Genomic DNA, 15,720 nt, shown 5'->3' on the forward strand with positions numbered 1-15,720 from the left:
GTATTTTTTTTTTTCTCTTCTATATTTGTGTTTCCTTTGTATGCATCAAAACAGAGCAAATTTGTGTGTGAAAATCTAAGGCACAGAATATAATTAATAATAATAATAATAATAATAAATAATAAACTTTATTACAGACTCAATGGTCCAGATAAGAGCAAGACAATACATACAAAAAATATAAAATATATTTAATATATAATATATTCACAATGCAATAAGATCACTTAATAAAAAAAAATAAAAAAAATAAAAAAATCCCCAACACAAAATGTACAGATCACTTAAAAAACAATTAAAAAAAGTCAATGACCACAGAGGAGACTACTATACCAATGCTTCCATATCCTGGACATATAGCGTGTAGTGCACAGTAATTGTATTTGTCAGTATATTTTGTTAATTTTGCTGACTTAGGTCTACATATGTACAGGAGGCCCCTTTTGTCGACCTCAGCTGTAACCTTTTAAAACAAGAACGAGCAGAAAAACGGACCAAAAAAACGGACCAATCAGAAACCGCCCTGTTGGCCCTACAGGCATCCCGTCATGCTCGTGGTCTCAGCGCTACGTCAGCAGTGATACAGAAACATGGCGGTGTCCATAGCGCAGCGCCGGGCTACAAACGCTCGTGTGTTGATATTAACTTTTGTCACAACGTTAATTTCGCACAGCAGTGTCGCCGACACCACCGCCGACGCCTCGACGACAGAAGAGCTCCCTCACCGCCGGTTCGAGTACAAATACAGCTTCAAAGGACCGCACCTGTCCCAGACCGACGGCAGTATCCCGTTTTGGATCCACACTGGAAGTAAGTTAGTTTCCAGCTGTCAGCATCACAGAGCCGCTCCTTCATCTGCGCTTTAAACTCAAATACTCATGTACCGACATGACCCGAGAGGGTTTGTAACGGACGTGTTTCCGCTCAGGATGTACAGAGGCGACAGCTGTTTGCGCGTTGAAAAGATAATGCACTCATGCAAGCACCTTAGCTTTATGTTAATGTTATTTTCAAACGTGTGCAGACTGGGCTGATTTAAAAAAAACAGCACGTGACTGTCTGAGACTGTGCATACAAATGAACTTTCCTCTTTACAAAAATGGGCCTTTGGAGTCTTGCATCACACAGTGAGCTGTCCACAGCTGCTGATATGAGAGTTCAGGAAGCTGCAGCGTGAGGTTACACAGCTTTCCCTCTCAGGCTGCAATGATTTAGGGGGCTTTGCTTAAATGTTTATTAGTCTGCTAACTGATATTTGAGTCCCTCACAATTTCTCAGTGTCAAATGTGATGTTTTCTGTCCTTTGTTTGACAAAAAAAAACCCAAACAAACAAAAAAAAAACGCTGTTTAAACGCTAATAGCCCAATCTGGAGCCAGTCTTTGGTTTGTCCATCCTGGGCTACTGTAAAACAGCATTGCTGACTCTGTGGACGAGGACTCACTCGACATAGACAGCTCATACTAAAGTAAGGAAAACAGTGATTCTCATTTTCAGGTACGCTAATGAAAACATAGGATAGTTATTGATTTAATTTAACAATTTTGCCAATAGATGCTCCTGAATCCTCCACGCAAGTAATCAAATATTGATCATCAGGTAATCATCAACAAATGTTCAAAAATGGATACAAAAATATGATAAATTGGCCATCAAAAGTTTTCAGAGCCACAGTATGTTATCTTCATGCTGCTTGTTTTGTCCATCCAGCACTTTAAAACATTATTTGAGTTACAGAGATTTAAAACAGTTAAGAGCTGTGAGTGATGAGAAGTGATTTTAACAATTATTGTCAAGATTGTTGTTGATTTGATTCTTGTTGCAGCAGAAGTATGCAGATGTTCAATAAAAAAAATCTGACGACCTGAGGTCCTGTGGCAGTTAAGATTAGAGAGTAGGCACACCCTGATTATGATAACAACACTAAGTTAGCTGGCATGAGCTTTTTCACGTTGGCTCGAGTGGAAACCAAACAGCAAATGACTATTTCTTGTGTGATTGTTTTTTTAATATTCATAGAAAACCACATACGTTGTCGAGCTTTGTGATAAATTGGGTTATAGCTATTATCTTCATAGAGATGATTAAACATAACATGCTACTCAAATCCTGCTTATTCTCTCCTCTCCATCACAGATGCGATTCCTAGTGCAGACCAGGTGCGCATTACACCGTCCCTCAGGAGTCAGAGAGGCAGCGTGTGGACAAAAAACAAAGTGGGCTTTCAGCACTGGGAGGCCGAGGTGACCTTCAGAGTGTCTGGGAGAGGCCGGATGGGAGCGGACGGTTTGGTAAGGAGGGTTAACGTTCTGTATTGGTTAATGAGGCAGAACAGTTTTCTTTAAAGGAATGTGATATACAGTATAACTTATTAATACAGTTCTGATATCGGCCGTTTTTTAAGAACAGTTTATGTTAATGTTTATTTTGAATTTATCATTTTACTATTTTCTACCTGATGATGTAATTTTTTAACATATTTGGCATACGCAGAAAATACATGCTTTTTCCACTAGGTGCACGGTCACAATCAGTGTTGCTTCAAATCATTGACCTATTCATCATCAAATAAAAAAAAAATCTACTTTGCGTGTTGTATATTGAAAATAATTTGTGTATTTTTTTTCCCATCTAAAACAAAGACAAGAACAAACTGGGCGTTTAAAGGGTTAACATTCTGACACTTTGTGAATATTTGATATTTATGGTTAGAACTGAAAAACTAATTGAAATTGGAAAACCACATTGAAGTATAATATTTTTTATAGTCTAATTTTGAGAAGTACATTTTGTGTGCATTTCAGTGTTAGTTTGAGTATTTGACACTGCACAAAATATGATGTTTCAAAATAATTTTCATTCACATATCCTAGGCTGTAGTAATACAAAAAATACTTTGCATGAAGTATGTTGAAAATAATTATTTTTTTTCTTCCTGGATCCTAGTTTCACATATTTTGTGACTATAGGGGATAACAGTTTTTTTAAACTGGTCCAGTATTGAGCAACACCTCTATAGCTGACAGCTGCAAAACAGGCTACAATGTAAACACTCAGGGCATGTTTGCACTGTCAATTTACATCCATTAAAAGCGCTTAATTTTGTTTTTCAGTTGCTGACAACATTATGAAAAAAAACCCTGCCAATAATTGAAATTTTTTTGTAACTTTTGCTTATCTGTTTTGTTTTGTGTCCAAGTTTCATTAAAGGAGAAGGAGAGGCGGGAGAACATTTTGAAGTCTTGCAGACTTTTCACATTTTCGAAATCAGCTGAATATTCAGTCATGACACTGAAAATCTTTCAGATAAGAGTGATATACACTATGTGTACTCAATATATTGTTATCAGTACTCCTCTCACTCACGTTTCTTCCTGCAACAAGTCACATCTCATGAGATTTCAAAACAAGACAATAACCAGCGTGGATCAAGCGAAAGGTCCAGAAAAACTTTTCATGTGTCTGTGGGGTACTCTCGTAATGTTGTCAGACACTCATTATAAGTTCTTTTTGGGGTCGGGATGTGTGGACAGTTTAATCATACCACAACCAGAAAGCATGCATTACAAAACCATCTGCAAACACAATTATTAAGAAGCAGCCAACAATGTAAGACTGTTTAACTTATTTGTCAGGACAGAATCCTAAAAGATGCAAATCAGGAAATAAACTCAGGGAACTGCCTCTGCCTCTGTCTTTTGTTTTGTAAAGGATGCTAAAACTAATGTTTTCTGTCATGTTCTTTGTCTTCCAGGCTGTGTGGTTCACTGCAGAGCAAGGCCTCGACGGTCCAGTGTACGGTGCCGCCGACCAGTGGAACGGAGTGGGAATCTTCTTTGACTCTTTTGACAATGATGGAAAGGTTGGCATTTATTTTGTAACTATCAATGAGTGTGGATTTCAAACAGCGTTCCTCAGAGTGTTTCATGTGGGTTTTTTTTTTTAAAATCTGGCCACAGACTCGCTGTTGAAGCCAAATTCACTCTTAAACCGCTTCTGTTTGATTGTCATCAGCTGGTTTGTCACAGAAGAAGTGTTAAAAATGAAAATATTAAGTAATTACGTGCTGATTCATTTTTCTTACTAACTTTACATACACATATTCAGCCTCCTTTTACTCATTTTTTTGTTTAAAAAAATGTAAAAACATGCACGTCCTCTTTTTCTTTTTATCTAAACCTATGAGGTATTCATTTGTCTATATGTACGTTAATTTATATTCTTTTACATATTTCATCTTTATCAGTATTTTTGTACATAAATAGATCACTGCCATGCAAAACAAACCACTCATAGGTCTGTTTATGTCACATCTGAATATTGTTTATTTCAGGTATGGGATTGATATTTTTGAATAGATTACCTAAAAGCAGATCCACCTCTGGTCTCCAGATGAAAAAAAAAGGATTAATGTATTTCCTTGTTTTCTTCTATCTTCGTTTCAGAAAAATAACCCTGCTATAGTTGTTGTGGGAAACAATGGAAACCTTGTTTATGACCATCAGAAGTAAGTAAACATTTCTTTTGCTTTGCTCCGATGTCGTCACCAACTCAAATTTTAACAACTTAAAGCAGATTAGGAAATATGATTGTATTTGCTTGGGAAGTAAAATAATCCTCTGTCTTTCCTAATCTCTGCGGGACAGTGATGACTTTTTCAATGCCGTTTCAGTTTGTCTCGGAATTTCACACTGTTTACTCGACCACAACAAGTGTTTACAAAAAACATACACGGGCATTAATGTTATTCACTCATTTAATAAACTCTAATCACAAAGTGTTTTTCCTGCTCATGTTGAACGTTTATGTGGAGCACAGCACTGCATCTAGATGAATGTAATGGTTATGTTTTCTTGTTGTTTGGATCCAGTGACGGCACCACGCAAGCCCTCGGCACATGTTTACGAGACTTCCGCAACAAACCCTATCCTGTCAGAGCCAAAATAACGTACTACAAGAAGACGCTGACGGTAGGAGAAACTATAAGCACAAGAGTTGTTACACATTTATATATGAAGCTTTATGTGAAGAGAAAAAAGGAAATTCTATGTGATTAACAACTCAATGGCGCTGATTTTATAAAACACATCATCAGCACAGTCAGTGGTGTCTTTGAGTCATCACCTGTTTCATGTTCCTCTCAGGTGATGATCAACAATGGTTTCACCCCAGACAAAGAGGACTACGAGTTCTGCACAAAGGTGGACAACATGATCATTCCCCCTGAGGGCTTCTTTGGCATTTCAGCTGCCACTGGAGGTTTAGCAGGTATTATTAGGATTATTGTTATTATTAGTAGTAGTAGTAGTATTGTTGTTGTCTTCTGTGTTAAAATCTTGAAAGAAACAGTTCACCCCAAAATTAAAAAAAAACAAACATTTTTCCTCTCACCTGTAGTACTATTTATCAATTTAGATTTTTTGGTGTCAGTTGCCGAATGTTTGAGATATCGGCCGTAGAGATGTCTGCGTTCTCTCCAACTTGATGGTACTTAGCTTGTGGTGCTCAAACAGCCAAAAAAATACATTTAACAGAACTCAACAGCAGTGTCTCTTTCCAGAAATCATGATCCAGTTACTCAAGATAATCCACGGACCTTGTTGTGAGCAGTTTCATGTAGGAACTATTTTCTCTCTACCAAACTACACTTATCAGCTGGTAGAGGTGTGAAGTGTAACGTTTGCTAGTTCAGTGGTGCGCGGTGTGCTAGCAGCAGGTGCTCGATTCTTCAAGCAGTGATATGATTGGCAGGTGTAGTTCTTGAGAAAAGAAAATAGTTTCTACATGAAACTGCTCACAGCAAGACGTGTGAATTTTCTTTTTTTTGGCACTTTATTCACCACAAGCCGAGTGCCATCTAGTTTTATTATATTGGAGAGAAGGCGGAGCTGAACTAGCCACATCAAAACAGTGTAGACTGATAATTAGCACAACAGGTAAGACTAAAAATACGTATTTTTGATTAGGGGTTTAACTGTCTCTTTTTTTAGAGGCATGAGTTTAATGTGAGTATTGAATATTTGTCTGAAGTCCTCCAGCTAAAACTTTACTGTCCCTCTTGAGCCAATCAGAAACCACTCTAGCTTTCTCGATTGGGCTGAAATACAAATTATTCAGTTGAAATTGTCAGTGCTGGAGGCATAAACAGTTGTGGTCCCGGTAAGAGCTGTGTAGTTAAAATAACACTTTCTCCCCATGTTTCCCAAAAAGCCAAATCCTAAAAAAGAAAAGAAGAAGTGAAACAGATACAGGAAGACAGAATTTTCATTTTGTTGATCAATTTCAGTAATATTTTGTAGTATTTTATGAAGTTTTTCCCTTGTATTGTGAAAAAAATACCTTATTATTATGACCATTTTAGGATGTTATCACTGCAGTTTTCCCCTCATTAACACCACCTCCATCATTACTCTTTAAAAATAATCATCGTTTTATACTTGATACAACCTAATTATTGAGACGATTGTAACCACGATATAACTAATACCACTGAGGTTTCCTGCTCTGTTGAGAGGTTCTTCCTAGTAATACATGATGCATGTTTTCCCCTGCAGTTATCCTATTAAAGAAATAAAAGATTATCATTGATATTACCAATACATTCCTCCATGATCACGAGGGTATTAGATATTACTCCCCATTATCGTTTTATGCACTTACTTAAAGTGCTACCATAACTTAAGATCTGATGTAATTTTCTAATTCAGAGTGTCTCTCCTCCCTCAGATGACCACGATGTTTTGTCCTTTTTGCTGTTCAGACTCACAGAACCAGGCCAGCAGCCGGTAACTACATTTTTCTAGAACTCTTCGTACTTTCTTCACAATCCCGCGTGCGTGCACTTACTGTGTTTGTGTAGCTGTGTGTCTCAGTGTGCACGACGTGGCCTACACACAGCATCTATTGAGCTCAGAGAGGTTTCTTTTTTTCTTTTTTTGCCTCTCCCACTGAAGCCCCCACCTGAATCTGAGATTCCTAAAGAAGAGAAGGACAAGTACCAGGAGGAATTTCAGAACTTCCAGCAAGAGCTCGACAAAAAGAAAGAGGAGTTTCAGAAAGAGCACCCAGACGTCCAAGGAGAGCCAAGTTAGTGGAAACCAAAAAAACATAAGAAGTTGTTTTTATTTCTTCCCCTAATAATCTGTTTTGCATAATTTAAGCAAACTAAGTTAAATTGTTTAGAAAATATGAATCAATATATACTCAGACAGTACAATACCTCATGAAAGGTTTGTAGGTTTCACTCATGTCAGTTTTTTGTATCCTCTTCAGTTGAGGACTTGTTTGAGAGCGTGAATGACCGGGAGATCCGTCAGGTATTTGAAGGTCAGAACCGGATCCACCTGGAGATCAAACAGCTCCACCGGCAGCTCGCTATGATCCTGGACGAGCAGCGGCGGTATGTGTCCGTTATCACCGACGAGGTCGCCAAGAAGGGTGCGAACGCTGAGTCAGGACAGGTGAGTGTGTCACTGCCAGATGTGCTCACACCAGATGCACGCAGTGATGGTCACAGGGTTTATGAAGCAATAAACACTGGATAAAAAGTGTTTATAAGAATTTAAACCCACCACAGAGCACCTTGTTTTACCACTATCAACTCGAACACTGAGCACGCCAGTCTCCATTCATCTTCTTATGTTAAACTTTGGATTGGGTTTAATTTTTTCCACACATACACAAATGTAGGAATCTGAATAATAACCTTTGGTTTTACTTCTGCAGTCAATTTCCAGTTAGTTTATTTGACCTGCTCAAACAAATTGTCAACATCACTGTCATTTCTGTGTTCCTGCTGAAGTTAAGTGTTTTTATGACAGATCATAAAAACTAATAAGGTTTTTTTTTTTTATGACACTTTATCAAACATCAGTGTTTAACCTTCAGACCTTTAATTTGTATTTGTCTTTCAGCTCGATACTGCTGGTCAACAACAGTTGGGCAACGTCTTAGCCAACCAGAACGAGGTTCTCAAAAATCTGAATGAGCTGAGGTGAGTAACAACATAGTGATTGTTGTTGACGTTTGGTCAGTCTTAAAAACTTGCTGTTGTTTTTGCGACAGACAGAAAGAGAGCTCGGTGATACTCCAGAAAAACAAGGGAAATCCTGGCGGTTAAATCCCTCAAATCATATTTAATCTCAGGATGCAGTGGCTGCAACATCACAGGTGTCTGCCAGCCTGATAATCCAGCCGCTGTAACGTTCAGTCAAATGCACGTGCGCACGCAAAAAGCCTCTGCACCAAATGAGATCATCATCACACTGTGTTGATCTTAGCTTCAAACCAGGACTTAGACTGGATTTCCTTGCAGAGGCTTTTTTTTCCAGTTTTTCAGCAGCCTAAAGATTTTTTGCCATGAGGTGACTTGTTTTTTAAGAGGACCTACTATGCTCATTTTCAGGTTCATATTTATATTTGGATTTCTACTAGATCATGTTTACATCCTTAAATGTAAAAAAAACCCCACAATTTTCACCTGCATTCACCTTCTGTCTGATGCGCTCAATTTTAGCACCTGTCTCTTCAGATAAAGCCCAGTTTGCTCTGATTGGTCAGTGTCTCCGAGTTTTTCGTCATCATTGTAGCCCAGTTCCCCAGGAAGTTCGCCAGGATTTGAAGCCAGTTTTTGTAGTGGCCAGACACTGTAATTACATCCATCTCGTGATGCCCTGCTGCCCAAAGAGATATTTCCCATTGACTTACATGGCAAAAGAGACGTCTGTGAATTCCTTTTTGTCACAACCCCTACAGAATGACTCAATCAGAATTTGATCCATTCGGTCCGATAACAATTAGAGAGTCTAGACGAGCTGCACAGTTGAAAAATTTTTTATCCCCATTTAAGTTAGCAGGACTCTAAATTGAAAGTAACCAGAAGTCACCTGCTCTGTGCCACAGATCGGTCGTCTGGGTTAATTAATATGCGGTAGTTTAACTTTTTTGTCTTTATGAGTCACTGAGCAAATTTCATAAGAATGAACGGCGGCCTGCCTCTGTATCCAGGTCTCTTAATGCATCCACTTTCTAGTTTGTAAAATCACCAAAAAAAACTTAATTGATACAACTGTTCATGTTAGGAGTATGATCTGTAATTAAAATTTACAACATCAGCAACCAAGATTAAATTTTTCCCTGATGTTAGCATGTAGCTACATGTAGCAGTGTACTTGCAGTCAGTGAATGAGTGCATGGTGGCACCTTCTCTCATTAAAAATCAACAATTAAAGCTTGTAAACACAACCAGACATTGGAAATTGCGGAGAAAATAACATCAGAAAACAAAAAATGCATGTTTTTCTGCTAAATGTAGCTTCATGTAGTAGTGTCGGTAATGAAAACTCTTACAGTAGCGTGCCTGGAGCGCATGACCCTACAAAGAAATCCAGCACACTGACATCATACTGTAGCCAGAGAAGAAAAAACTGTCAAAAACAGAGGTTTCCTGTCACCGGGATTACTTTTACATTCATTTGGCTAAATTATCTGAAACTTTACCCCATGCTTTATATGAACATCTGATATTGTAACACTATATATAAGACACAAAATACGTTAAAGCATAATTGGTCCTCTAAAAAAGATATCATGAATAAGAATTCTGTGATTGTGGAGACATACAGTATGATAGGTAGAGTAACATCCAGCTGTAATCTTCTTCTTAACGATAAAAATGTTCTCCTCACCGCTCTCAGATGGCACGTATGAACGTAATACAGCTTAAGAGAGGAGAGATTTATGATGGTGTGCCTTCCATGACTGTTTGATTTTGGGACTTATAGTAAGTAAGCCTGATTAGGTGTGCAGGATGTAATATTTTGATGTTTACAGCGTGTATCTTATGCTTTTGTATTGCTCGCCTAAGGTGCTTGTAGGCTTAGCCATTGTGAGCACGCAACAGATTTAACAAACGTCTAAAAACCTTTTAGATTTGTGAGGGGATTTTATTGAATGTTTTTCACAGTATCGACAATAATTAAGTTCTGAGTGACTGACTCTCATCTTTAGCTTTGTTTGTCTTTAGTTCTTCAGTTTAGTCAGCACTTAAGAAAATAGCCGTCTGAACAAAAGAGAGCCTATTTAATTAATAATGGCACATTTATGTCCTATGGGTGCAGTTTGCTCGTGCGTCTTAATTTTAACACACCATCTGCATTAAGACTTAATCAGAATCACAAGATATTAAAGATGTTATTTTATGTAACATTAATCTCTTAGTCTCATGTATCATAAAAGAACCAAGCTGTTTATATGCCCTAAATCCAACAGGACATTCATCCTCAAAACGATTTAGCATACATGATTTTCTTTTATCATATCGTTGACCCATAACTCACACGGACCCAGACTCTCACTTGCAACGCGCCTCATTTGCTTATTCGACCCTCTTGGTGTATAGACGGCAGGAAAAGACAGAGTTCCTGCGATGCTTCGATGTAAAGAACGATCAGAGGTGAACAGGAGTAAGCTGATTGACACAGTAAATAAGTTGTCAAAAGGCTGCAGCTGCTCCTCCTAATGTGCTAATGTGAGCGACTGATCTGTATTACTTTGCCGATTAAGCTCTCAGTTGATCCCGGCCCGTCTTTTAAACACAGAGTTTACGACGGGACTTCATCTGCGACTCCAAGGAGGGCTTTCCGCTCATAAATGGGTCACTTGTAGCAGATGAAGATTAGATGTAGGCTTTAATAAATGCTCACTTACTTTCTCAAGGGAGATGTTTTTCCCTTCCGTGAAACAAATTAGATTTTGTTTATATGTCATCCCTGTCCGGCCCCGCAGACCTCAGCCATGTGGCCGAGCAAGAAAAGGCCACCATCTTAGCACCATTTTGTCCTTATCAGATTAGCAGTCTTTAAATACATCTGTCATACACGGGCAAAACATGGCTCGCCTCCAATTGATTTCTTGTCACAATCCTCCCCTCGGGGCCCTCCGACTTACGCCGCTGGAATTCCTTTCATTTGTCAAGTCACTTTTTTCCTCATAATCGTCTTAGATGTGTTTAAGATGATAAGGGGAACTTATTGCTTTCTCCCTGTGAGTAATCAACTTTAAGAAATGACATTTTGTTGAGAAATATGATCCGGGCTTAGACGTCTTCATTCTCTTCTGAGAAACGGCACGCTGCGCTTCATTTACTGATGAAAAGTGAAGAGACGAGATTTACAGATTTCACGTTTTATTTTTTTGGCGAAGCCGTGACAATTACGGTTCAGGATTGTATGTTTAGATGTCTATTTGAGGGAGTGATGGGTGGATATTTCTGACACCGGTTAGTAACTCAAAGACAGACAATGGGACACATAAATCTTTAAAAGCGGATGCAGTGATGCAGGATAAAGCAGCATCGCTGCGTTCAGGCGCTCCTCTGGTGGTCCCGTTTCCTGAGTTGGGAATTCTTAGGTGTGTTCAGAATCTTTAAATGGTAATATAAGTGGAAACAAACTAAAGTATTGTAATAATAATGTATCGTGGGGCTGCTGGTGACTTCTGGTTACCATTAGTCTGAACTGGTCAACATACATCTTCTGAATTCACTTTTGTCTCACAGGAGTCACGGTGCCGGTTTAAGAAATGGCACACAAACCAAATGTAAATTTATAAAATGTAAATCAGCGAGAGTTTTTTTTACCTTCGGACAGAGCTGTCTAGCTGCCTTTCCTTGTTTCCAGTGACTTCATTTATTTGTTTCCCCTTTTCATATCCATTTTTAGTTTTTCAATCACTATTTTTTATTTCGTCTTTAGCGTCACGACCAGACTCTGGATTTCAGTGAGCGCTGCTCTGTGGTCTGTTTCTTAACCTCCTGTACTTGTAATCTGTTGTAAGAACATGTTTTTATAAGGGATTAATTCAGCAATCATGACCTCTTTTATCAGATGGTAATTTTCTGTTTTTCAAACTTTGAGAATATGTAGCCCCCACTGAATGGGGATTAAGGGATTAATTTCGGACAATTTGTATTACTGTAAATAAATGATACCACACAGCATATTAACTGTACATTATGTTTCCTAACATAACTCACATGATCAAGAGTAAATGACTGTATTGCAGATAGATTTATTTGGTATTAAAAGGCAGTTGTAGTAAAGATAATTAATTTCAATCCTTTGGGAGAAGCAGTGACAGTATTAATATTTTTTTTTTTTTGCTCAGTGCTTCTACAGGGACTGAGTGTGTCCTCTCTTTTTTACCGCAGAAATTCCTTTTACGAGTCACTGAAACAGATCGGCTCAGTCCAGCACCAGGGGAACGCAGGCGGGCTGGGATCATACGAGACCATTCAGCACTTCAACGACATCAAGGAGCATCTGCACACGGTCAAGAGGGACGTGGAGCACCTGGTCCAGCGTAACGCTCAGGTACGGATCAGAGTGTGGAACCGCTTATAGAGCAGTTTATGAAATTGATCTCACGTTTTGTGTGTCTGTGTATCACAGAATCCTGCTGAGAAGGCTATAAAGTGCCCTGAGCTGCCTCCCATGCCTTCCTGCTTATCTACTGTTCATTTTGCAATCTTCATTGTGGTCCAGTCAGTCCTGTTCTTCTGCTACATCATGTACAAGTAAGACGTCATTGTTTTAATTTGGCGACATAAAAACTCTCACCAAAATCAACATACTACGACATACAACACACAACATACTATACTATGATTTCTTTCAACTTCTTTTACGACTTTTGACTTTTTTATGACGTTTCTCACATCATACTATATTACATCTTTTTATGAAATTTTGTTACAACATCATAGGCTATGCCTTTTAAGGACACATTTCATGACATACTATATTATGACTTTTTATGACATTTTTGCAATACACTGCTATTACTCTTTACATTTTTCACAGCATAATGTACTTTGACATTTTAAAGTGAATTGTATTTTGTCTCCTTTTGTGTACCTGTCTGCAATTTTGTGTTTTTCACAAAACAGACCTTAGTCAGGTCTCCCTTGAAAAAGAGATTCTTAATCTCAATGGGACCAACCTGGTTAAATAAAGGATAAATAAATAATAAAATCAATAAAGACTTATTATACCATGTCTTTTTGTTACATTTTTTTAAGACATACTATACTCCGACTTTTTTTTTTATTTTAACCACATATTATACCACAAAGTTTACCATACTTTACTGTTTTTTTTTTGTTTGTTTGTTTTTAGTTTTTTATGACGTACCGTACTATGACTTTATGTTTTACGAGACACTACACTATTTTTTGTGTACACTTTTTTAGGCCATTTTTCACAACATGTTATGAAATTTTGTTAGAACACACTCTGCTGAGACTACTTTTTATTTCTATATTAATATAAAAGTTATTTCGCCATACTATACTATGACTTTTTTAAAGACTTGATATACTATGACTTTTTTATGACATCTTTTGGGTGATTTATATGCCTTTTTTTATTATACCACACTGGTTATGATGTTTTTTTAGCACCATACTATTACTTCTTTTGACATTGTTTCTTTTTTTAAACAAAATATTATACTATACTATGACTTTTTTAAAAAACATTTCTTGAAAAAATACCATACTATGACTTTTATTGCTACATTAAGACACCACTTTTTTTAATTATTATTTTTTAATAACACGTTCTGTGACATTTTGGCAACATTTGTTTTTATTTGGTGATACTCTCATCAGAATCAGCTGCTTTACTGGCCAAGTAGGTGCACACATACATAGATGTTTGTTGCTCTCAATGTAGTTACACCAGAAACTGAAATACAGCTAAAAAAAACAAGGACACCAAAAACATGGACAACTGTAAATAACATCTAGCTATTATGTACACGCAAGTCAGTAAAAGAATATATTTAAACAGTACAACACTGAACAAGAACATATGGTGTCTGTAGTCAGACTGGTACACCTGCTGGCTGTGTATATTTCAGCCTTTGCTGAGCCTGCAGCACATGCACGATCCTTTCCCACAGGTAGCTTAGAGGGGATAAGCCTCTAAACATCCTTTTGTATATCGATTGTTGTGTCCACTCCGCTAGTCGTTCGACCTGTCAAATTGTGGAACAGCAAAGACAAAGTGCAATTTCACTGACTGTTGCATCGGTAAGGTGCTCCAGCAGCAGCAGTCAAGCTGTAATTTGTCATGACTGCTACCCCAGAGGTGTGGCTATTTATAGCATCTGTTCCACCAATTCATTCACTCTTTAACAAATTATATTATGACGGTTTAACGACATTTTCATGATATACTATCATTTTTTTTAATGAAATTGTGTTACTTTATACTCTGTTATGATGTTTTATGGCATTTTGGTTTTTACAACATACTATGACATTTTTAGACAGTTTCAAACAACATTATACTGTATGACTTTTTATTACTTTATTATTTTGGGAAACCTACTATGATTCTTTTATGCTCTTTTGGACAACATGCCCTTGTAAGAATTTTTTGCAATTTTAAACAACATACTGTATTATGCTTTTTTGGATGACATTGCATAGAATAGTAGTACTTCTTATGACATAATACCATGCAATGATTTTATATTTTTTTACAACATACAATGCTATGACTTTCTTGACATTTATTGACATACTCGACCATGAATTTCATGACACTAAATGACATACCATACTGCCTGCTTTTAGCAACATGTTTTTATGACATACTGTACCATGACTTTTTTACGCTATTTTGGAAACCTCTCACAATCATTTTAACCTCTAATACCGGAGAAAAGTTTGGGTTGATGCCTTTCAAAACACAAAATAAGCTTAAGGAGCAATGAAAGGAAAAAAGACCCCTAAATTAGCAAGTCATAGTGACTTTTGTTTTGCTATTTTGGATGACATACTATAGTTTGAATTTTTATGCTATTTGGGGAGATATGTTATTATTATTATATTATATACACATTAACTCTCTAATGCTATTTTCAACGACATATTATAGTATGACCTTTTAATGCTTGGACGAAATCCTAAAGTATGACATTTTTTAGGACATACTGTGACTTTTTATACATTTAAGACTTACTAAACAAAGGCTATTTTATGACATTTTACAGCATTCTATATTATGTATGTGATACTATACCACAACTTTTTTTTTTGTAACTGTTTTTATGATATACTATACTATACTTTTTTATGACCCTTTTCAAGGCAGGTTACACTGGGACATTTTTTATGACATTTTTCACGATATAAACACTATACAATATGTACGAAGGAGCTAACAGTTTCAGTGACATTTCTTACTTTTTATGACACTGCCTTGACATTCAATATTACATACTGTACTACGACTTTTTGGTGACTTTTTGACATAATATCCTATGACTTTTTAAGACACTTCTTTACGACATATTACACTGATGTATTTTATGATTTGGATGACTGGATTTTGTTTTTTACGACATACGTTAACATGGCATTTTTAATGACAGTATACTATGACGTCTTATGACTTCCTTTTTTTTTTTTTAAATAAATATATCTCCAATTATAATCCGTGATATATACTATATATTATTCTGTGAGGGGCCATTCTGAAAAATGAGTACCCTTACTTATGGTACCTACTTAAAGCTCTCTAACACTTTATGTTTTTCTGTGTTTTTTTTTTTCAGAAGTCAACAAGAAGCAGCAGCAAAAAAGTTCTTTTGATGAAATGCATTTCTGGAAAAAATGTGTAAATTAGGGAATGTCCATTTTGGTGATTTTTTT

General features: G+C 37.0%; 1 protein-coding gene across 1 annotated transcript; it reads left to right on the top strand.

The window, feature by feature from the left end:
- Positions 1-543: 543 nt before the first annotated feature.
- lman1 (lectin, mannose-binding, 1) lies at positions 544-15,660 on the top strand. Its single transcript, XM_042509903.1, has 13 exons — positions 544-810; positions 2,136-2,290; positions 3,754-3,861; positions 4,445-4,506; positions 4,870-4,969; positions 5,144-5,267; positions 6,726-6,784; positions 6,953-7,085; positions 7,272-7,459; positions 7,913-7,992; positions 12,208-12,370; positions 12,449-12,573; positions 15,624-15,660. The coding sequence occupies exons 1-13, from the start codon at positions 591-593 to the stop codon at positions 15,658-15,660; spliced, it is 1,554 nt and encodes a 517-aa protein (XP_042365837.1). The 5' UTR covers positions 544-590.
- The last annotated feature ends 60 nt before the right edge of the window (positions 15,661-15,720 follow it).

The sequence above is a fragment of the Plectropomus leopardus genome, chromosome 20 (genome assembly GCF_008729295.1).
Source record: "Plectropomus leopardus isolate mb chromosome 20, YSFRI_Pleo_2.0, whole genome shotgun sequence".
NCBI lineage: Eukaryota > Metazoa > Chordata > Actinopteri > Perciformes > Serranidae > Plectropomus > Plectropomus leopardus.

Excerpts from the sequence above, each read along its gene's own strand:
- lman1 (XM_042509903.1), top strand. The coding sequence starts at position 591 with ATGGCGGTGTCCATAGCGCAGCGCCGGGCTACAAACGCTCGTGTGTTG. Across the intron at positions 12,371-12,448 it reads TGGTCCAGCGTAACGCTCAG|AATCCTGCTGAGAAGGCTAT; the intron begins GTACGGATCAGA and ends TGTGTATCACAG. Across the intron at positions 12,574-15,623 it reads TTCTGCTACATCATGTACAA|AAGTCAACAAGAAGCAGCAG; the intron begins GTAAGACGTCAT and ends TTTTTTTTTCAG.